Source organism: Xyrauchen texanus, chromosome 42, assembly GCF_025860055.1.
Source record: "Xyrauchen texanus isolate HMW12.3.18 chromosome 42, RBS_HiC_50CHRs, whole genome shotgun sequence".
NCBI lineage: Eukaryota > Metazoa > Chordata > Actinopteri > Cypriniformes > Catostomidae > Xyrauchen > Xyrauchen texanus.
Genome location: NC_068317.1, coordinates 9,691,246 through 9,716,206, shown reverse-complemented (window position 1 = coordinate 9,716,206; position 24,961 = coordinate 9,691,246). Strand labels below are relative to the sequence as shown.

Here is a 24,961-nt window from a genome sequence, read left to right as displayed (position 1 = left end):
TCTGCATATTGGGCAGGATGCTGGAGCGAGAGCCCAACGCACTGTTATTGACAAGCTCTTTGAGAATGCTGATGTGGTGTGTTTGCAAGAGACTTTTTTAGCTATTCAAGATCTGGATAAACTCAACACTGTGAACAATGACTTTCATGGGGCAGGGGAATCCACAACAGACTTAAACACCAGAATTTTGCGTGGTAGGATCCCAGGAGGTGTGGCCATATTCTGGCACAAGAAATTTGACCCTTTGGTCACTGTGATCAGGTTAGATGTGGACTGGTGCATAGGAATTAAGGTGGTCCGTAATAAGAATGTTTTTATAATCTTAAATGTATATACTCCATATGAATGTCACAAAAATGAAAATGAGTACTTGAATAAGCTTGCTTCTATAGGGTCTTACATAAGGGAAAGTGAATGTACATCCATATTTGTCTTGGGGGATCTGAATGCTGATATATCAGATATTAATTCACTTTTTGGTCAACACTTGAACGGTTATTCTGTCCACTAAGGAATTACTGCCAGCAGATAGCTATACACATGTGAGTGAAGCCTGGCATACTACATCTTGGTTGGACCATTGTATATCTACTGCTGATGCACATGATTGTATAAAGGAGGCTGAGATCCTATATGGTTTGGCTACAGCAGACCATATTCCTGTCTCTATGTTCATAAATACTAAGGGTTTACCTGAGATTGTCTATAGTGATAGCCATAAATCAGGTGAGATACTGGACTGGACAAGGCTTACAGAAGATGATCTGCAATATTAAAAGTTATTGACTGATGTGTACTTGAGAAATATTGAGTTACCTGTTGATGCAATTATGTGTGTGGATAGCAGCTGTAAGAATGTAAGTTACAATAATGACCTATGTGTAATGTATGATAGAATTGTGAACTGCTTAGTTGATGGAAGTGAATCACTGAGAAGTAAAGTGGTGAAACAACATATCGTAAGACCAGGGTGGAATGACTATGTCCATGATGTTCATATGGAGGCAAGAGATGCATTTAGAAGATGGGTCTTAGCAGGTAAACCTAGGCATGGCCCAGTCTGTGAGCACAAGGTACGGTCTAATGCTAGGTTTAAATATGCTGTGCGTTTTATAAAAAGAAATGAGCAGACTATGAGGGCGAACTCTATGGCGAGAAAGTTACAAACTAATAATGTTTATGAGTTCTGGAAGGAGGTGAAAGTGGTTAACAACAGCAAAATTCCACTGCCTTCTAGTATAGAGGGCATTTCTGAACCTGAAAACATTGCTGAGGTATGGAGGAGTCATTATGAGAACATTTTTAACTGTGTGAAGAGCGATGTGTTTAACATAGGAGAGATACCTCACAGTGATGATGTAGTCATCAGGCCGGAGGAAGTATGTTATGCTATTGACAAACTTTAAATGAACAAAATGATAGAATAGCAGCAGAACATCTGAAATACGCTAGTCAAAGTATTTCAGTTTTACTTGCTGTATGCTTTTCTGGGTTAATGAAGCATGGCATACTTCCTGGATCCATGTTATCTGTCTTGCTAGTACCTGTAGTCAAAAATAAGACTGGTAAATTAACTAGTATAGATAACTATAGACCTATTGCACTTGCAAATACACTATCTAAGGTGCTGGAAGGGATTCTTATGGATAGGCTTGCAGAACACATAGCGTCAACAGATAATCAGTTTGGTTTTAAGAACAAGCATGGAACTGTTATGTGTAATTATGCACTTAAAGAAATTGTACATAGGTACAGATCTCGCAATAGCACAGTCTTCATGTGTTTCCTGGATGTGTCAAAGGCTTTTGACCGTATCAATCATGGGAAACTGTTTGGTAAACTACTTGAGCGTGGTGTCCCCTCTTACCTAATTAGGATACTGCAGTTTTGGTACTCTCATCAAACTATGCAAGTCATGTGGGGGATGAGTTTGTCAACACCTTTCTATGTCTCCAATGGAGTGCGGCAGGGTGGAATTCTGTCTCCGTTGCTATTTAATCTGTACATGGATAATTTATCTATGGAGTTAAAGGGCTGTAGAACTGGATGCTTGGTGGGGGATAGTCTCATTAATCATATGCTTTATGCTGATGATTTGGTGATACTGTCTCCCTCTAGTGCTGGCCTGCAGCAACTTCTTGGAATATGTTCTCAATATGGTTTATTGTTTGATATAAAATTTAACTCAATGAAGAGTGTGGTGCTGATCGCCAGAACCAGGGAGGATATGAAATGTGTCTATCCTTCTTTCTTATTGGCAGGTGAACCCATAGAGGTTGTAAAGAAAGTGAAATATCTGGGCCATGTGATAAGAGATGACCTCTGTGATGATGATGATGTGCAGCGTCAGTGTAGAAAACTGTATGGGCAGGCGAACATGCTGGCACGCAAATTCCATATGTGCACTCCTGATGTTCAAATCTCACTCTTCAAAACTTATTGCACTTCACTATATACAGCCCAACTGTGGTGTAATTTTAGTAAGTCGAAAATGAAAAAACTTCACGTGGCTTATAATGATGCGCTGAGAATTGTGCTTAAAATTCCTAGGTGGAGTAGTGCCTGTGAAATGTTTGTGTCTAACAATGTGCCCACTTTTAATGCTGTTTTAAGAAATTGTATGTATAGATTCATGTGCAGACTGACAGGGTCTAAGAATATGATCATTGTGTCCATAGTTGATGTTTCTAAGAGTGACACAAGGTATACATCTTGCTTTTGGAAACATTGGACCCGAAACATTGGCCTGTATATGTTTTATAACTGATGCCACTTCCGCATAATTTTTAACTGTTTGTATTGTTATTTATTTATATATATCTGTACGGTGTTGTCTCTATGGACCTTTGACTCTTGAATAAAGTTGTACTACTCAATAACTTACAAGTTACCTGCAGGAAGTTACACATTATCCCACAGCAGATCTTCTAATGTTGTAGCAATACAATCAAGCAAGTTTCTCTTTGAAATTCGATTAAGCAAGAAAGTACAAAATCCCAACTCGCTCACTCTACTTGGCTTGCATATAAATCATTTAGTTTAGTCGAGCACAGTAACATGAGAGTTTTGAGTACATTTGACACAAATTTAGGTGTCGTTTCTACTCAAAAATTTTAAATGGTAAATGGTCTGCACTAACATAGTACTTTTTTAAAAGTGGTTCTACAAAGCACTTTACACTGCATCTCATTCACCCATGTCTTGCCCAAGGACACTTCAGCATGTGGAGTCACGTGGACCAGGAATCAAACCACCAACCTTGTGAATAGCAGACAACCCGCTCTACCACCCGATCCACAACCGCCCACAACCTGAGCCACAGCAAAATCACTACATAAAAATACAATTTGTTTGTGTTCATTAGACTGTTAAATGATATGCTAAGTGCACAATGTATTTGTTGTTAATTGAACTTGAGCACATTAGGCACTATGTGCTTTATAAATCTTAGTACAGTTGACTCAAAAATGAAAACTTGTTGACTTAACATTAAAAAAAATATATCAAACTAACATGATATGTGTTTTTGTGTCAAGTGAACATAACATTTTTATGTTGGTTTGACATTTCTGTCCATTTGTGTAGACTCTACACTAAAAATGTGCAAGAAGTACTGCTTCAAAGACAATGTTCAGTTCCAAGCCAACGAGGAACAGGATTGGCTTTGGATGTGGCTGTGAAAGCCTGGTTTGATAATTATTCAGTTTAATTGTTTGTTTCTGTTTTTTCTAAGTATTATTATTAAGAGGCTTTGGCTAGTTAATGTGCATACTGTCAAAGAAAAATCTTGTTGTTTCAACTTGAAAAGTAAGTGTTCGTGCTGCCTTAACATTTGAAGTTGTGTCAACATAAGAGGCAAAGTTGTTTAAACAGAGCTTAAAGCTGACTTGAATTAATATAACTTGTTAAATCATGCCTTTTATGTTAACTTGATTTTCTTAGTTCGATTAACTTAATTCTAAATCAATTCAAATAAAAGTTCAATTGCACTCATTTGAATTCCTACTAATTTCACTATAGCCAATGCCGTCGCTGGACATCATTTTCATCTAATATACGACAATTACTTGCATTAGACATCCAGGAATTTGCACGTGTTGAAGTCGTATGAGTTTATGCGAACAACATCGTGCAAGACCATACGAAATAGCCATCTGGTAAATTATGTTTGACTTTTCATGAGATCGGGTTGTAGTGACAGCATAGTTTAATGTGCACAGGAGGTCACGTCAAGTTCTTTGACATAATGCGTTTGTGATGTTTTTCACCAGGACATAACTTAGATTTTATAGTTTTATTTTATTTAATAATGGCCCCACCAGGATCTTCCGATCACCAGTTAATCACAAATTAATGCACATCCAACCAATCCAGGTATATATGAAATAGTCTCAAAAATGTAATAATTCTCATTTTCTTTATTTTTAAACAAACTCTAGTGTTTACGGCAATCGTCAAGCTCAACAATTCAACCAGATGCTATATCATGTGTCATCGCCGCAGCAGTGAACAGATAAATATATAAAAGAAATGCCCCTAGAAATCAATTTAAAGGGTAACTAAACCCCTGCTCAGAGTCTGACTCCACCCACTAGCAATATTTGAAAAATGCTCGAAAAGTGGGCAGACCCCAGCGGGGATAGAGGGAACGAACCGAGGGCGGGGATGAGCGGGGGGGGGCGTGCACCTGAGACCCGTAGTGACAGATTAATTGACAGCTGCTGTCAGACTCTTAAATGGAGAGTGACGCAAGTAGCTTTGCCACGGAGCGGTCTTTTGAAGTCGAGGACCTTTCTCCCCCACCTTCACCTGAAGTGGAGGAGGGTGAATTGTCTGTGGACACAGGGCCGGAGCCATATCAATTCGAGCCGCTGGCTCAAACTGCGGTTTTAACTCCCTGTTGAGCATCCGAGTGCGCATTCACCTTCACTCGCGTGCAGGAAAAACAAACGAAACGCTGTTCAGTGATGTTTATCCTTTTAGCAGGATTTTTATTTAGCAAGCTTCACTTGAACATAACATCAGTTAGCTGTTCTCTCAACTTAGAAGAATGTGACGTAAAGCGTAACGTCATCATGTACAAAACCGTATACCTCCAAATAAAACTATACAGGTAGTCAATACCGTAATACAATGTATAAGGGTGCAATAGGTTTAACACTCCCGCATCGCGAACGCGCGTTTGTCGACCCCAGAGGATTAACTTTAGCCTAACCATAAATTGTGATTCAAATATATATGATCACTCACCTCAAGACGCCGCTGCGGTGGTGGAGTCCATGCAGGAGGAGCAGCGTTTGGCACTGCGTCGCTTTTCAGCGCGAGCTGTTTGGAGAAGCCCATTTCCATCTCCATTGTGTTGGAGAAGCAATCCCGCGTAAAATGCAGTTTGCACACTCCTCCAGCTCTAGGCGGGAACTCGCGGTCTTCCAGAACAAGGACGTGCAACCCCTGGTGCCTAATTTTTGGAAAGCAATACAGTCCAGCAGTGCTGTTGCAACCAGCAACATTACACCTACGTACCATCCTGACCACTGTACTAAATACAGATAATCTACGCTAACTTGAAGCTATCCTAACTGACGCAATACTATGCTACTAACTAACTATGCTTCTAACAATACTACACTAACAAATATGCTAATTAACTACCTAGGCTACACGAAATAATCTAAATAACTATATAAATGCTATGCTAAATAGATGCTAAAATACTCTATCCTGATCGTTTTCAATACTCGCAATTCCAACTCCTGACTCGCTACAGTGGTTTTGACGAAACGAGATGGTTTTTATACTGCCATGGGCATGGTAGCTCGTACCAAGGGCGTGGTGAGCTGGAACCTGCTTACGTCAGCTGTCACCGCTTACGTCACGAAGTACCGCAAACAGCCAATAGGAAAATTCAACTGCAGTAGCCACCGTTCAACCTGAAGAGGGCAGCACTCAGACGTTTTTACACCATATATTGTAGAATTAAAACACTTTATACACAAATGTCAAAACAATTACTTGAATCAATGACCAGTACTAATAAAGCCCCATGCTTACAGATCATTAACTAAAAAAGTTGGTTTAGGGTTTAGTTACCCTTTAAGGGGGTAAATATTGCCCCTTAATGGACAAGTTAATTTCTGACGCTGCTCTTCACTGTAACTGTCCAATAAAGGCAAAAGGCTGTGGCTCAACCTGGCTAGACCTTTTTTACAGCTGACATTTGTTTAGTTTTGACCAAAACTACTACGGTACTACTACAAACTAAAAGTTAGCTGACATTTTATAACCAGAGGTTGCATTAACTGAAAAGTGTCTGTCATTTAACTAATTTTACAAACACTGACAGATCATTTAAAATGCTTTCTGACATTTTGACCTGCATGTTATTTGCTAAACAAAAGTATGACTGGAAAGTGATATCTAAATTAAGGCCTAATAATAATGAAGAACGACGCATGAATAACATACCATTTTTTGCTTGTCAGGACATTGTTCTGCGTGCACCGTGATGCATGTGAGACCTGATGTGAAATGAAATTACCTGCTCCAGATAAATGCTTTTTAAAAAATTCTGTTAATAATATTTTTTTTAAGTAACGTTAACATAACAGAAATTTGGCCGTAGCCTTTGTAGAATTTTTTTTAACGCATAAGGTAAATGTGTAAATGAAATGTTGAGAAGTTTCATGGGAATCAATCTAACAGACTAGTTGACCATTTTTTCAAATGCCGACTAGCAGCAATAGTCGACTAGTTTGAGTTCCTCAAAATATTTTTGGTGCCCTGGGGAACTTCCTGAGGTAGAACTGCCCTAAAAAAATTATTTTACATTTACTTTTCAATTATTGTTTTCTTTCTCACTTAGATGCTGTGACAAAATGTAACCGGGCCACAGGATCCGAAGTGGAAGCTGCGATTAAAATGTGGCTCCGCAATGCTAGAGACAGGGATGGGGGAAGGAGAAGAAGGACCAAAAGATAAATGGCAGAGATCCACTGGTGCCCCTGAGGGGATTGATTTCTACTTAATGTTTTCTAATGTGGTTCTAAGTGGTTATTGTTCTGTTAAAATGTATTTTATTTAGTATTTAATCCATGGTCAGTTTTGTACTAAATTTTAAATATATATTTTCTTCATTTTTTCCTGGCTGTGAATAAATGCAAGTATTTGAAACATATGACTGTTAGTCTATAACTGCTACTTTCAACAAGTGCAATTATTCTGCATATGCTGTGGTATTCTGTAGGTACAAAGTAAGACTAAGACCAAACTCATTTTATAATTTGTTAAGGACCCACTGAGCACACCCACAGGGTGTACTGTGCCCCAGATACTGTGCCCACTGTATGCCCACACAACCTAGGGTTAAGCAGATTAGGCCCCCATACATATGACTGTTAGTTTATAACTGCTACTTTCAACAAGTGCAATTATTCTGCATTAATAGTAATGTTGTGGTATTCTGCAGGTACGAAGTAAGATGTACCTTCGTACCTGCAGAACAAATAATACAGGCAGTGGTGGCTCAGTGGTTGAGGCTCAGGGTTACTGACCAGAAGGTCAGGGGTTCAAGCCCCAGCACCACCAAGATGCCACTGTTGGGCCCTTGAGCAAGGCCCTTAACTCCAGGTTGCTCCGGGGGGATTGTCCCTGTAATAAGTGCACTGTAAGTGTAATGCCAAATGCATAAATGTAAATGTAAATGTAAGGACCCACAGGGCATACTGTGGCCCAGATATCATGCCCACAGTATGCCCACATGACCCTCAGTGGGAGAGCCCAGACCCAGCCCAAAGTGTGGGCATACTGTGGGCATGTTGTGGGCCCACAATGGGCCCCATAGTGTGGGGCCCACATGTGCCCCACATTTCACGCCGGTACTGGCCCACAAGGGCCCCAATATGCCAAAAGGGCATATTTGCTTGGCAAAGATTACACAATTACAGTACATTTTTATAAATGGCACGGAACATGATGCTAAGAATTTGGGGAAGAGACTAGAGTGTTAACACAATACAGCAGTGTTTTCCAACCTTTTTTATTCACCCATGCACATTCCCATCAGAAATGCTCAAGTACCTCCTTATTGACACCAATCCAGAAATGTTTTCATTTCAACTCATATTAAAGCTAGTCATGCATGTAAATGCATACTTCCACAGATTAAATCTGGAGTATGCCACAGTGAAAATGTATCATTGATTACTATGTCTGTATGTGTAAATAATGTATAATTATGTATAGTCCTAAATAGTGTGTGATTATGTGCTGTGAGTTGTAATAGACCGGTTAGGTTCTGGGATGTCCTGAGAGGAAACTCAATGCATATAAACAATTCTCAGAATCAAAACCAATGTATTTGTCAACATATTGCAACAGCGAACATTTTTAAGTTGCATTAGATGCTTTTAGTTTTTTTAGCCGCTTTTCTCCCAATTTGGAATGACCAATTCCCACTACTTAGTAGGTCCTCATGGTGGCACGGTTACTCACCTCAATCTAGGTGGCAGAGGACAAGTCTCAGCTGCGTCCGCTTCTGAAACCACCAATCTGCGCATCTTATCACGTGGCCCGCTGTACATGACACCGCGGAGAATCACAGCATGTGGAGGCTTATGCCATTCTCCACAATCCACACACAACTTACCACACGCCCCATTGAGAGTGAGAACCCCTAATCATGACCACAAGGAGGTTACCCCATGTGACTCTACCCTCCCTAGCATCCGGGCCAATTTGGATGCATAGGAGACCTGGCTGGAGTCAGTCAGCATGCCCTGGATTTGAACTCCAGGGGTGGTAGTCAGTGTCAATACTCGCTGAGCTACCCAGGCCCCGCTTTAGAAGCTTTTAAACAGAAAATGGAACATGCCGAACAAGGCAACACAACTTCCCATTTGGGTCAAACACAAGATATTGTCAGCATGACACAAATTTTACTTCCCTGTATTTAATAACAATGGTTTATTGACTTGACATCAGAGGCACTTCTTGATATCTAGAAGGGCAAGATGTCTTTATATAACTTTACTTTGTAATTGTGAGTCATTTATTCTTTGTACAGCAATACATTTGAACACAGCAATAATAGGTGCCAGGGAGCATATTCATCCTAATGTAATATTAGTGTTTGTTCATTAGATAGTTACATTTTCTATTTTTACACTGATATACCATGAAAAGACTAAAAATCATACTGTTCAAACCTTTTAAAGTCAGTTAAAAATGAAATCCCAAATTATTATTTTCTATCAGTGTGAACTGTAGACTGTAGAATCTCCCCTTATTTGCATTGGGTCCATTCAGAATAAGCATACATGTTCATACCAATAAACAGAGTAAGCTATACATACATCAAGCTTTGGTGTTTTTCTTCCAGAATACTTTCTAAGATTCTTGAAACTTTTAAACTGGTGTGCAATAACTTGTCATTCTTGTGCCTTAAATTTCTGACTGAAACATGAAACCTCTGGCGAATTACAAAAAACATCATTAGGTCAAAAAATCTAATAAATGGGTTTGAGATACAGTATTTCTGCAACACTTTACAACAAGGTTCCATTTGTTAAAATGAGTTAACTGCATTAGAAAACATGAACTAACAATGAACAATACTTTTACATTCATTAATCTTGTTAACATTAGTTCATGCACTATGAACTAACATGAACTAACAATGACATTTTTTTTTATATAACTAACATTAACAAACATTAATAAATGTTATTTCTCCCAATTTGGAATGCCCAATCCCCACTAATTAGTAGGTCAATCTGGATGACAGAGGACAAGTCTCAGTTGCCTCCACTTCTGAGACCGTCAATCCGCACATCTTATCACGTGGCTCATTGTGCATGACAGCGCAGAGACTCACAGCATGTGGAGACTCATGCTACTCTCTGCGATCCACGTACAACTCACCACGTTCCCCATTGAGCACGAGAACCCCTATTCGCGACCAAGAGGAGGTTAACCCATGTGACTCTACCCTCCCTAGCAACCAGGCCAATTTGGTTGCTTAGGAGACCTGGCTGGAGTCAGTCAGCACACCCTGGATTCAAACTCGCGACTCCAAGGATGGTAGTCAGCGTCAATACTCCCTGAGCTACCCAGGCCATGTGTTCATGATACTTAATGCATTTACTAAAGTTAACAAATGGAACCTTATTCTAAAGTGTTACTGTTATTTCAGATACTTCAGTGAACATTATATGGTATTTCATTTTTATTTTAGTTAAAAACCATGTCATAAAATATGTACCTATTTGTCATAACTTGATACTAAATTTAAATATATACATGATACATATAGTGCCTAAACAAGTCAAATGAAGTGGTTAACCTGCTATGGACACTTGCAGAGATTATGCAAATTTTCTTCTCCCTTCTATTGCTATGTAAATTAACAATCTATTCATTTTTCATTTAATTGACTTCACCAAAAACATAAAAGTTACAGTCAGTAGTCTTTCACTTTTCTCACTTTACAACATTCACGCTTTAATAGTTAGTATGACACATTATCAATAAAAATACTATATATTGTATCTATGTATTTGCACTTTGCATGTCAGACTGACTTGATCTTGTGATCATCTTGACTTTAGATGCTCTGGTTCCATGGAAGTGTTTTTCTCTAGTGGAAGAGGAAGTCCTCTCCCTTTAATAATCAGCATGGGGGTCCTCATGGGCACATCTGCTACGAGCATCCTCAGCAGACCCATCAACTCTTCTACGAACACAGTGAGTAAAATACTTTTAATGACGTTTCTTAACTTGATGTTTCTGAGCATTGCTTTGGGTTATTCAGGGTTTTACAGTTTTTAATTGATTTTTTTAATTATATATTTCTCTATATTATTTGATTCAGGTAGACATTAACATTTGAAGTAGATGGTGCAATGTTCAGCTGTGTTAAGCAGATTTGTGCAGAGAATGCATTTGTAACTACTATCTACTCACTGTTAATGTTCAATGTTCTACAAATTTTGTGTAGGCCTATGGCATGTAATAAATTAGTGAATTTTGTTTAAAAAATAATTGGTATATATGAAGAAAAATATAGTGCACAGATCAGAATCACAACATCACTGTGCTAATGCTAAAATGGAAACAGGTTTAAACATTCATAACTGCAGTCTTCCTGGAAAGTGCTTGCAAAATTGCTGCAGAACATTTTCTGTAAATGCAGCACACACGAATATTAAAACTGGTAATGTTTTATATCTTCCTCAGTTATTGAGCTTGTATCAAACGCACTTGACATGAAAAATACTTTTAATACTTTTGAATTTTGTGCACCTTTTAATGAAGCTAAAATTCATATTTTAATTTAGCCTAAACTAAAAAAATTAATTTTGCCTAATTTTGTGATTTAATCATTTCAATTGCATAACATGGAATATGTAATGGATAACAGAATTAAATTAACAAAACTTCAACAAAATAATAAAAAATATATTTTAAGTTTTATTCATTTTATTTTTGTTAACAATTACAAAATTAATTTTGATGGAAGTTTCTTATGAAATTCAAATCTTATATATTTTTTAATTTAAACATTTAAAAGTAAAAAAAATAAAGAATACAAACAAAAAAGTGTACAATTTTAAAGAATAGAGACTAGTCTACACCCTTCCTCAAAAATGTGATTTGATGGTTAAAGTAATATTCCGGGTTGATAAAAAATAAGCTCAATATACAGCATTTATGGCATAATGTTGATTACAATACCATATAGACCTTTCCCTTCTTTCTTAAAAAAAAGCAGAAATCTGGGTTACATGAGGCACATACAATGGAAGTGAATGGGGGCCAATCTGTAAACGTTAAAATACACACAATTTAAAAGTATAGCCACAAGACATAAACAATATGTGTGTAAACATGATTTTAGTGTGACCAAACATTTTCTGTCTGAAGTTATAACTTCGTTGCCATGATGACGTAACGATGTAAGCCCTAAATCGACCATAAACATAAATACTTAAACAACTTAATATTATAATAATACAAACATTTTAATAGAATCAATGTACGTGCTTTTATAAAATTATAAGCTTTACATCTCTGCCTAAAACTCTCCAAAAATTGGCTCCATTCACTTCTATTGTAATTGCCTCGCTGTAACTTACATTTTTGGGGACAAGTTAAAATAATTTTTTGTGGTAATCAATATTATGTCACAAGTGCTGTCGAATGACCTTAACTTGAATTGAACCTGAATATTCCTTTAATGTAATGTGTTTGATTTGTATGACAATCCAGATGTTGTCGTGTTGTTTTTGTGTGGATAAAAATGTGTAAAATGTATAGTGCATTTTTGTGTTTGGTTAGTGATGGCCCTTACTGTCGCATTGCACAGCTGAGAATGATATTTCATCAGTACTTCATGATTCACTCTGTTTCCGTAAATAGTCTAGCAATATATTGCATCATAATCTTCCAATGGAGGAAGACAGAAAGAACTAGAGTCTTCTAGTTCACTCAAACACACACCACCTGAGACCAAATACACATGTAGACACATGCACACACCTGCTATCTGTCTATTCCTCTGTACCCACCTTTACTGATAAAAATATATCAGACGTGTAATGAATGCAGCCTCAGTATTTATAAGACGTCTCTGGATTTTTCTAATATTAATATGATTCCCCCCCCCAGGCCAACGTGAAGACATCTTGTGAACATCATGTCAACCCCACCCTCCGTTGCTTGGCCCTGGAGACCCAGTCATGGTCGTATTCCCACTGACTATTCAAACTTAGTTGATTTTCACCTACCTGAGAATGAATCTTTTGATGACACTGCTATACCAAGGGCACCCTGTAAGTTAATTACCAGTTCTAACGCTAACACATTGAAAGTATTAGAGTGTCTGTCGTCCCACAATAAATAAAACAAAGAAAAAACACCCCAACATCTTAAAGGGATAGTTCACCCACAAATGAAAGTTCTATCATCATTTACTCACCCTCATGCCATCCCAGATTTGTATGACTCTCTTTCTTCAGCAGAACACAAATGAAGATTTTTAGAAGAATATTTCAGCTCTGTAGGTCCATACAATGCAAGTGAATGGTGATCATCAGACCTTTGTAACTCCAAAAATCACATAAAGGAAATATCCGTATGTTATAGACTCCAGTGGTTAAATCCATGACTTCTGAAGCGATATAATAGGTGTGGGTGAGAAACAGAACATTATTTAAGTCCTTTTTCCCCCTATAAATCTCCACTTTCACTTTTACATCTGAAAGTCAAATGTGGTGCTGTTTAGTTTCACTTTCAGATCTGAACACTTCTTAAGATATGGACTGAAACTGGATTACTGGATTGCTTTAATTTTTCCTTTGTGTGATTTTTGGAGCTACAAAGTTCTGCATCGTATGGGCATATTCTTCTAGATATCTTTGTTAGTGTTTTGCAGAAGAAAGACAGTCATACACTTCTGGGATGGTATGAGGGTGAGTAAATGATGAGATAATTTTCAGTTTTGGGTGAACTATCCCTTTAAAGGAATATTGCAGATTTCAAACACAATGGACAGTATTATTAGCATAATGTTGATTAACACATTTTCCAAAATCCGGGTTACAGTGAGGCACTTACAGTGGAAGTGAATGGGGCAATGGGGGTTTCAATAACAGCCACAAAACATAAACAATATATGTGAACATGATTTTAGTGTGTTAAAATTGCTTACAGGGTTTACTGGCTTTGTGTCAGCATAACATTGAAGTTGTAATATTGCATGTAACTTTACACTGATAAGGTTAGTATGCAATTTAATTATGCTAAACTTGTGTTTGCATGTATATTATTTACCTCTTGTGGCTATACTTAAGAAACAATGCATATTTTAATGGTTATTACGAATTGGCCCCATTTACTTCTCTTGTGAGATTTTTTTTTCTTCCCCCCAATAAACAAGGAACAAGTAAAACATATTTAGCATTACCATGCTAATGAGCACAACTGATGTCTTTCACCAAAGACTGTTTAGTTATCCCAGTCATTTTCTGGACAACTCATACCATGCCAAAACCTGTTAATTTATTTAAGAATTAAGAATGAAAAAAGCTTTAAAGCTACTTATCAAAGCTAATTAGCTGTTTGTTCTTGCTCAGAAATGGTCTTTCAACAGTTTTAGTTTGATTATTTTTCTGAAACAGTTAACTCTTACTCACAGTTGCAATAAAGTTTGCATTCAGAAGATCATGAAAGTAAGCCTTTTCTTTTTTCTAGCAACACCGCCCCTCTCAGTGTTGAGTGTTAACATGCTTGTGGCAGATAACAAGAAGCTTCACAACACCAACATGTACAAGAACCCCAACCTGATTGTGCGTAGAAATAAAGAATTCACCATCGTCATCAGCTTTGGCCGCCCTTTCAATGGTCAGCTGGACAGTGTACAACTGGAGTTTGTGATTGGTGAGCTTTTTTTTTGGAAACCTTCAAATTCTCTGTGTTTTGTTGTTATACAGTTTTTTCTAGTTTGTCCAACACAATGCAATATCTTGAATTTTCACAGTTATTTTTTAGATCCACAGTGTCTCTAAATTGGCTTTACATATCACATTGTTGTAACACAGATGTGACATTTTCATCCAAATGCAATAATGAAAGATTTCATCTCATTTCATCCAAATGCAATAATCAACAGCCTATACCAACCTGGTCTCATGACAAGTCTTAATAAAAGTATGTGATCGTAAGAACTTTTACTCCCAAAGAAAAAATAACAAACAAACGAACAATGTTATTAAAATTTGTCCTGTTTAACCCCTCACCCAAATCTAAAACTAAAAGGAAAATAACTTTTACCACGGAAGAATGAAAACATCAAGGTTTGGAAGACGAGGGAAGTGTATTATAAGTTACTGACATAAATCAGTCATTTGTTTGGCATAAATAAATATTAAATATTTATTATGTGGAATGGAGTAACCAAATGTGTTAATTTCTATTTTCTTAAAAAAAAGCGCTGGATAGCAGATTATCTCTAAATTGATGCTTGTATTGTGTCTAACATGATCATGGTGAAGTCGGCATGATGTTTCCGATAGTTTCGGTACCCTAGGATCGGCGACTGTATATCGACGTGCTGACATGCAGCATTCTTATCACCTTTCAACCTAGCACGATTGGCAGTGCGTTGCATCAGCTGCGTGGGAGACTAGGGTTCATATCCAGGTAGTAACCTTGTTTGAATAATCAATAACGAACATGAAACAGAGGTTTCACTTTTCCCTCTAACATTACTTTTTTACTCCACTAATGGTTAAGGTAAGTTTTGGAATGGGGGATATAATCTATAAATATATGCTTTTCTCTTCATTGTACAACATCCTGTAAAGCTGAAAACAACTTGCTTCACTACTAGCTTTTGGTGACCTCTCTCGACAGAAATGGAGTTCACACATGCCCATATGCCCTACAATACTTACCGTTTTGTCCACTGGTGGTAGTGTTTCAAATTTCGGTCAACGTATAACGATTTTGACGAAAGAAAAGTCAATCTACTCTCTGATTTCACAATAAGATTAGGCTGATTGTGTCAATGTGAAATTATGTTTTTTGATTTGCTGATGTAAACTAATAACTATTCTTACAAGCCAAGTCGCACAAAATCTTGCACAATTTTGCCATCTTGTTCGACTAAAAGGAGTTGTGATAGGATTTTTTAAGGATTTTAGGTTAGGATTTAGGATAGGATTTTATAAAGTTAGGTATACAATCTTTTTTGTCCAAAATTTTAACCTGGTAAGTTACCTATCCTCTACATGCAAGTTTCAGAAAGAAGCATTGGAGAAACACCAGTAATCCAAACCTTGACATTATGGTAGAGTGGAAGTGAGTCAGAGAGAATTCTTATGCTTGCTCATTACTATTTAGGAGAAATTAGAATGTGTAGTTAGTATGGTGCCTGAAAAGAAGTTTCAGAGCTGCTCACACAGTTGAGGATGAGAATTGTTGAGGAAAATAATGATGGCAACATGAAATGAATAGTCCTGAATGACTTGGCTAGAAATGACAAACCCAGAATAGCCATACTGAGCAAAAGATGGAATTTCATCTGTTGTTTTGTAAGACTTTAAAATGGGCATAACGTAAAAAGAAACTAAAGATTAATGGACTGGAATAACACATAGGTGTTTTCCCCATTCAGACAATCAGAACCAAGAAATCCGCTGCCCATCATCATTAAAAAATTTGATGACTTGGACTTGTGTGCTGCTGTTTCTCTAGTTTTTTTGAGTGAACGATAGGTCAGCTGAATAATTGAAGTGGTGTTCCCTTGACTGTAGATGTACTGTTTAATTTACTGTCTAGATGTCAGCCAAGTGTTCATTATAGCCAGCTCACCCACTATCCAGTGGGAAGACATCTTTGTGTGTTTTTCGGTCATTGTTACTACAGCCAATCCACAGCACCAGTATACCGTGCAACACTTTCACACATTAAAGGTCTACTGACTGACTGACATTGTTGAAATACCTTGTACTATCTATATATTGCTTTCTATCTTCACTGTTGATGAATCTTAATTAAACATCCACCTTTTGTTAATACTAGCAAATATCTGTTTTCACAGGCAGCGCACCTAATGAAAACAAGGGCACCTTCATCACTGTGTCCATTGGTAAAAATAAACGTGACATTTTCTGGAAGGCTCGTGTGGTGACAACACAAGGCAATGACGTAATGGTGGGAATAACACCAGATCCGAACTGCATCGTAGGCAGGTTTAGCACTTTTGTCACTGTAGTGACTGATTTTGGAAAACAGCGCACTACGAGGAACTCTGACACCGATGTCTATGTGCTGTTCAATCCTTGGGACCCTGGTGAGTACAAATTCAGTGCTTTGCATACTGAAGTCAACTACATAGCTGGCAAAATACTTTAATATTTTTGACACCAATAAAACAAGTTCCTGAAGCTCAACTGGTAGGTTAAGCTCTAGCAAAGCCATGGTTGTGGGTTTGATTCCTAGACAACACACATACTGGCAAAATGTATACCATGAGTGCACTGAAAGTTGCTTTAGATCTCAGCCTGTATATTTGCTTGAGTTCATAATTGGAAAATCACTTTCTTGCTACACCTATAATGATCCATATATACTGTATTTGTTGTGATACACAGTGGATCAAGTGTATATGCCCAATGATATCGAGAGGCAGGAGTATTTGTTGAATGAAGTGGGGACTATCTACAATGGAGACTATGACAACATGGCCTCCCGTTCATGGAACTATGGGCAGGTTGGCAGTCTCTTCTTTGCGATTACTGGAAATTTTTCTACAAACTAGAGACAAATCAATACTCTTCTTATTAAATATCCAATCTAATGTTCATCTACAAGCAACAGTCTGAATCTCTCACCTGCATTTAACTTCTTTTGTGGTTTCCTGTAGTTTCAACAAGGAGTTCTGGATGCTTGCCTTCTAGTTATGGATACTGGCAAAGTACCTCTAATATACCGTGGAAATGCCACTGAAGTAGTCCGGCAAGGTTCAGCTCTGGTATGATTTAAACTGACCTACAACAACAAAAGTTACTGCTATAAACCTTATAGCCAAAAGGATGAGTAGCACCAAACACCACACTCGTATGTGCTTGGAGATCATTTAATTTCAAAATCATTGGCATTAATAGGGTGTTGGCTTCCCTAATGGCTTCCACTCTTCTGGGAAGGCTTTCCACAATATGTTGGAACATGGCTGCAAGGATTTGCTCCCATTCAACACAAGCATTGAGGTCAGGCACTGGCTTTGGGTGACGTGGTCTGGCTCGCATTTGGCATTCTAATTCATCCCAAAGGTGTTCAGTGGGGTTCAGGTCTGGGCTTTGTCCAGGCCAGTCAAGTTCTTCCACACCAGACTCAGTAAATCATCTCTTTACAGACATTACTGTTGCAACGAATTTGGAAGCATGCAATTCTCTAGAATGTCATTGTCCTCACTGGATTTAAGCTTCCTAGCCAAACCTGTTAATTAGAAGGGGGTGTGCACATACTTTTGAACATTTAGCTTATCTCTGGATGCCTCATGTTCAACTGATAATTGTGAATATGATTCTTTAATATATTGGGCCATGCCCCAAATAATTTAAGTCTTTTCTTTTTAAATCTTTTATGACATACATTCAAAATGGTTTTATATGAACACCTATGGCATTTATTTAGGCTATCTAGTGGTATATTTACAGATGAACTCCCAAGATGATAATGGTGTCCTGGTTGGCAACTGGAGTAGTGATTACTCCATTGGCACAGCACCCACTGCTTGGACAGGCAGTCCTGAAATCCTGCTCAAATACGCCAATGAAGGTTGTGTGCCTGTTTGCTTTGCTCAGTGCTGGGTGTATGCTGGTGTGATGAACACTTGTGAGTATGGCATTTACAGATTCCTTTTGTACATTTTTGTTGTTTTGAGTGTCACAAAGAACATTCATAATTGTTTTAGACCCTTACAAAATAGTTATTGGCGAACCAAGACACTGTGATGGAATCAGATTTCAATGGCATAATTTACCACGTTACTGAGTGATTACAATTTTCATATATAATGGTATTTACATAGTACTTAATAGAACTTTAAAGAATAACATTAAATAATCATTGTACCTGTATTCCCCCCCACAAAAACAAAACAAAACATGGTAATAGCATGGTCCTATATTTTGTAAATGGACCAATAAAGAGAACTGAAAGAGACATGAATCCTCCACGTGAATGTGAGGAATTGGAATGCATAATATGTCATCTGTAGAATTGGGAGTCCTGCCTTGCAGTTAAAGGAGCTAATCACCCATTAGATAATGTTCACTCTAGAACATAAAAGCACATTTGGGTGTATTTTCGCACCCCCTACTTGAAAATAATGAATGCTGAAGTCGAACATCCAACTTGTCAAGTCGGGGTAGATTGATCAGCCCGACCTCAGTAAGAAGCGCCATTTGACGTAATTTCCAAGGTTGCGGAGGGATTTGTGAAACGTAAAAACAAACTATTAAGTATTTTCAATGCACGAAATGTATGAATATGTAAAATACTAGAAATATACCATAGACTATTAAGAAGAATTGTTTGTGTATCAATCATACCTACATTATTTTCCTATTTTGCACATTGCATACAGTAGCTACTAGACAGTCAGCTAGCATCTGGTAGACAATGCATGCCATAATAGTTGACGTGTACGTGTGATTGTGCTGTGTGAATGACTGGGACACATTGAGGTCGGAAGTGGGAAATTTTATGTGGGTATTTTCTCCTCTTACTTGTTGTCTGATTTTAATGCTGATTTGAAATATCCATCCATCCATCCATCCATCCATCGTCAACCGCTTATCCTGTGTACAGGGTCGCGGGGGGCTGGAGCCTATCCCAGCTAACATTGGGCGAAAGGCGGGGGACACCCTGGACAGGTCGCCAGTCCATCGCAGGGCCACACATAGACAGACATACACTCACACTCACCTCCACATCCACATCCACACCTAGGGCAATTTTTTTGGAGACACCAATTAACCTAGCCTGCATGTCTTTTGGATGGTGGGAGGAAGCCGGAGTACCCAGAGAGAACCCACGCAGACACGGGGAGAACATGCAAACTCCACACAGAAAGGCCGGGGCAACCAGGGTTTGAACCCACGACCTTCTTGCTGTGAGGCGACAGTGCTAACCGCTGCATCACGTTTTTTAACATGAAATATGTTAAATTAAATTTAATCTTCAGTTTTGGAGATTTTCGTTACCAAGATGGCTGTCAAGGGAACAGAGATGCCTCAAAGGGCTTTTGACTGTTTTGATAAAGAAGTAAATTAACACTGTCATTTGTAGAGAGAAATTTGGGACAATTTGCATGCTGAGAATAAGATCAACATTATTTATTAAATATTTATTAATCATATTATTATATTATTCTCCAACCCAGTTTTGCGCTGTCTCGGGATCCCTGCAAGGGTCATCACCAACTACTGCTCTGCTCACGATAACACAGGAAACCTGAAGACAGACATTGTGCTGGATGAATCTGGGAATGTGAACAGAGGAAGAACAAGAGATTCAGTTTGGTGAGATTTAATGAACAACACTACATGAGCATTCAAGTACCTTATAATCACAAATTGTGATAAATCAATGCCATAGCTTCATCTTCTCAATATAATTTGCATTTAGTTTAATTGACTGTTTTTGTTTTTTTCAACCTTTTTTCCACCCAATTTGGAATGCCCAATTCCCAATACCCTTTTAAGTCCTCGTGGTAGTGTAGTGACTCACCTTAATCTGGGTGGCGCAGGAGTAATCCTAGCTGCCTCCACCTCTGAGACCGTCAACCTGCGCATCTTATCACATGGCTTGTTAGTCTTACCACTGAGACATAACACGTGACCGTGGCATCCACACTCAACTCACCACATGCCCCACCGAGAACGAACCACATTATACCGACCACGAGAAGGTTACCCCATGCGACACTACCCTCCTAGCAACTGGGCCAATTTGGTTGCTTTGGCGACCTGGCTGGAGTCACTCAGCACACCCTGGGATTCGAACTAGCGAACTCCAGGGGTGGTAGCCAGCGTCTTTACCACTTTACCCAGGTCCCCTAATTAGCTGTTTTTAAGCTTTTTAGTTTAAGCTGAAGCATTACCTCTAGAGAAGTTCTGTGTTAACAGTCTGATTGGTAATGATGGTTAAGGACAGAAACTTTATGCACATTCACAAACGTAGATGCAAATGATTAACTGCAATCATTCGTTCCCGTTACTGTGGCAGTGATAAACCTCAGTACTTAAGGGGGCAGTAGTTACCCTCACATGTCTGTGCCATTAAATGGGATGTCCCTTACAAAAAGCGAGATTTCATGGCAAATATACTGCAAACTTGCCGCAAATTCACCACTAATACTTTTTACATGCAAAAGATTTTTGAGAATTGTCCGTTACTTCTAGTGGTGAAGAGCTGCAGAATTCTGGCAAACATTTGCAGCCAATCACAAGCTCATTTGCATATGAAAATAATTAGCTGCAAATTTGTGGCAAGTTTGCAGCTAGATTAGATTTTTTTTAAGGGGTGTTAAAGGAATATTCTGGGTTCAAAACAAGTAAAGCTCAGTCGATGGCATTTGTGACATAATGTTGATTACCATAAAAATGTATTTCAATTTGCCCCTCCTTTTCTTTAAAATTAGCACAAATCGAGGTTACAGTGAGGCACTTACAATGGAAGTGAATGGAGCCATTTTTTTGAAGGTTTGAAGGCAGAAATGTAAAGCTTATAAATTTATAAAAGCACATGCATTAATTCTTCTGTTATAGTCATTTTAGGGTTTGTTGACACTACATCATCATGGTAACAAAGTTGTAAAACTGGCTCTAACTTTACACAGACAAGGTTAGTAAGTGATTTTATCACACTAAAATCATGTTTACACACATATTGTTTATGTCTTGTGGCTATACTTTTGAAGTAGTGTGTATATTAACGTTTACTAATTGGTCCCCATTCAAATCTATTGTAAGTGCAACTGTAACCTCGATTTTTTTTTTTTAAGAAAAGGATAGATGAGTCAAAATGTATTTTTATGATAATCAATATTATGCACAAAAACTTTTATTCAACCTGGAATATTCCTTTAAAATTCAATTAACTAGCTTTAGCTAACTTGCTCAGCCAGATTCTCTTCAAACTGTTGCTCTGCCATGACAGATTTTTACTTGAGAGAGAGAGAAAACTGACCGTAGAAGACATTAGTTTACACTAATGCCCTCAATAGACCCTTTTCACAGACTGTGATGACGCATTTCTGCCTTATTTAGCAGAATCTAGCAAACTTGTGAAAATGGACTTTAGTGTCTCTTACAAAAATACTGAGAATGTGATGCGTCCTTGCTTTACGTTATGCAATCTGTATCTCATTTTACAATGCAACAATACACTGCATCAAGAGTGCACAGCTGGAAGCATTTGCCTCCACATACGTATGTAGAGCCTTGTTTAGTTGTCATTTAGTGACAATGATACGGTGTTTTCAACAGGAACTACCACTGCTGGAATGAAGTGTTCATGAAGAGGCCTGATCTTCCTGCAATATTCTCTGGCTGGCAGGTGGTTGACAGCACCCCTCAAGAGACCAGTGATGGTATGATCTACAACATTTTAGCTGTGTCAAAAATGTTCCCAAAGATTTTGCCTCTTTAAGTTAGTCTATTGGAAATTACTTCAATCTTAGTATTCAATTAATATTTGATCATTGCTCTTCCTGTTGGATTGTTGAATGAATCTGTACATCATAAATTAATTTTTTTTAGGCTTGACTGCATTCATCAAGCTCAACTATTCAAACGGGCTAACAAAGTTATCGGAAAAAACTATTGGATCAAACTTTATTTATGGGAAATTGAATAAGTTCATGAATTAACAAACCAAGATTTGAAGCCAAACTAGCTAGCCCCTTATGAGTTATAGATTTATTTATAGACGGCAACCCTGTTACTTGCATCTCTAATTTTTCAATATTTTTTATTAAGAATATACTCTGTATTAAACTGTATTAAAGCTTGACTTCCTGAAGTGGGCATGTTTTGTTTTTTTAAGGTTAAGCATCTCTTTTCTCTGATAGGCCTACTTGAAAATCAATGAAAATGTGACTTTTTTAATATATTTTTTAAGACTTTCAAGCCCTATTTTGTACCCTATTCATGTAAAGTGCCAGGAGCTTGAAAAAGCATACTAGTCTTTTAAAGACCCACATTTAGACTCTCCCTCTGTTTGAAGATTTAAAGGGTGTCTGAGGGCTAGTTTGGCATCTCTGTTCCATTAAAATCTGCTCTGACCTTATGTTTTGTGAGAGGCATTTAGAACTTAGTGTTTAATTTGTGTGTTATGTGTAAATATGTATTTTATGTAAAATTCCATGTGGTCTTTACGGTGGTGGTACAATGGTACTGTGATGGTATCTGATGGTAAAACCATGGTACTTTAATATATGCCATGGTACTGTAAGATTACCATATTCATTCATCACTGAATTGACATGGTACTCCAGGTACCACAAGCTACACTTCAAAAAATACAAGGTACATAATGCCATTGGATTACCATCATTTCAGTGTCCAAAAAATGGCAAAACCATGGCATGCTTTGCTAAGTGGAAGCATGGCATTCCAGCCATGTAGAATTAGATTACATTGCTTAAACCTGGTTCTAAAAAAGTAAAGCTTCAATTCTTGCTTAATGTTGTACTAAATGACCAAAATAAGTTAATTGGGCTCTGTTGTGTAGGTCTTTATCGATGCGGCCCGACATCTGTCAAGGCTGTCAAAGAGGGAGAGCTCAGCTATCCATTTGATGCAAGGTTTGTCTTTGCTGAGGTAAGAAACATGAACTATTTTTGCTGTATTTTTTTATTTATTTAAATAAAAATAAAAATGTACCTATTGTTTAGTTTATAAGATCTTAAAGCTTAGCTAAAATTTTTTGAATTTAAGCACTTAATGAAAAACTCTTTTTACTGTCTTTAGATTAACAGTGATGTGGTTTACAGTCAGTCTGATAAGTACGGAAATTTAAAGATCATCAACGTGGATACCAAGTATACTGGAAAGCTTATTGTGACCAAAAAGCCAAACAGTAATGTCTATGAGGATATTACGTCCAACTACAAATATCCAGAAGGTAAGGTTTTCATTTCACATCATTCCATAAAATCAAAATTAAAAATGCCTTTGCAGCAAGAGAGCTGCATTATCTCAAGCCATGTGACATACAGTACGTGATTGAAAATATCTGTCCCAATAGGCACATGTAGTCATAGATTGCCACTTGAGAGTTCATAGTGGCTTACAGTCCTGTAAAAAAAGGAAACTGTGGGTCACAGCCAACATGGGTCTTATGGATTTATGCTTAGAAACATCAAGAAAAATGTAGGGTCCCACTTTAATTAAGTGTCTTTAGCTACTATGTACCTACATAAAAGATATGAAGCATTGGATGCAGTATTCTCATTGTTCTGTGAAACTCTTGCAAGATTTGCAACTGCGGCTACCAAGTTTGGGGTAGGGATAGGGGTCAGGGTCAACAGTGAAACTGTGATGTAATTACATGTAGGCACTTTTAATGTAAGTGCCATGCACTGTATGTAGACAGTAAATTCATTATATCAAATGCTTCATATTTTAATGTAAGTACACAGAAGTTAAAGACACCTAATACAAAGTGGGTCCAAATGAAATTTTTAGCAAGACTATCTTGACTATCATGAATTTCAATGCTGGTTTATGCTGGTTAGTGCAAGTTTGGTGGTCTAGATGGTGGATGAGCAAATCCATGCTGACTAGTGTGTTCTTTCTTTTGAAGCTGGATGACCAAGTAAGTCTGTCTGGTTAAGTTACACACTATTCAGCATTGAATAATACATTCTGTCAGAGTCATTTGTTTGCAGCAAACCGTCAACCTCAAATCTCAGGGGTTCTTCCTGAAAGGATATAATCCTTTTTGAGTTAGAAACTAAATTTGGAACTTGGTCTCAGAGAAGATACAATTTACCTCAGTATTAGCAAGTAACCCTTCTAAGCTTAGGTTAACGTCACAGACTGAAATCAGATCGAGAGGTTTTGGTTGATTTATTTGAATGTTTGATGAGGAGAGTAGTTGAGTCTTATGGTCCAGATATCAGCAAAAGTCTTGAATGTTTATCTGTCTGGGGTAATGTGATGGCGTGCAATATCTAACTTAATTGTTTCTCCATTTGGAGTCCTTGCAGTGATAATTTGACGATACAATTGATTTCAATTACTCCAGAGTTCTTTGACAACACAAGGCAATTCTTAAAATATTTCCTTCTTCAATTCAAAAGTCAGATTCAATTAGGAAGCCATACAAACATCCTATGTATGTACATGTGTCCCAACAAATTGTGGTTTGTTGATGTAGAGTAGAGCAGGTA

The 24,961-nt window shown here is 37.7% G+C and overlaps 1 protein-coding gene across 1 annotated transcript in view; it reads left to right on the top strand.

Annotated features, from left to right (window-relative positions):
* The window catches only part of LOC127634811 (coagulation factor XIII A chain-like), a 28,022-nt gene that overhangs the window by 1,210 nt on the left and 1,851 nt on the right, over positions 1–24,961 (top strand). The window contains exons 2-13 of the mRNA XM_052114489.1: positions 17–261; positions 896–1,038; positions 2,262–2,345; positions 14,248–14,433; positions 16,598–16,849; positions 17,151–17,269; positions 17,423–17,530; positions 18,216–18,393; positions 19,946–20,084; positions 22,053–22,156; positions 23,299–23,387; positions 23,538–23,691. Of these exons, the coding sequence (XP_051970449.1) occupies positions 17–261; positions 896–1,038; positions 2,262–2,345; positions 14,248–14,433; positions 16,598–16,849; positions 17,151–17,269; positions 17,423–17,530; positions 18,216–18,393; positions 19,946–20,084; positions 22,053–22,156; positions 23,299–23,387; positions 23,538–23,691 (1,801 nt within the window). The remainder of the gene's footprint in view (positions 1–16; positions 262–895; positions 1,039–2,261; positions 2,346–14,247; positions 14,434–16,597; positions 16,850–17,150; positions 17,270–17,422; positions 17,531–18,215; positions 18,394–19,945; positions 20,085–22,052; positions 22,157–23,298; positions 23,388–23,537; positions 23,692–24,961) is intronic.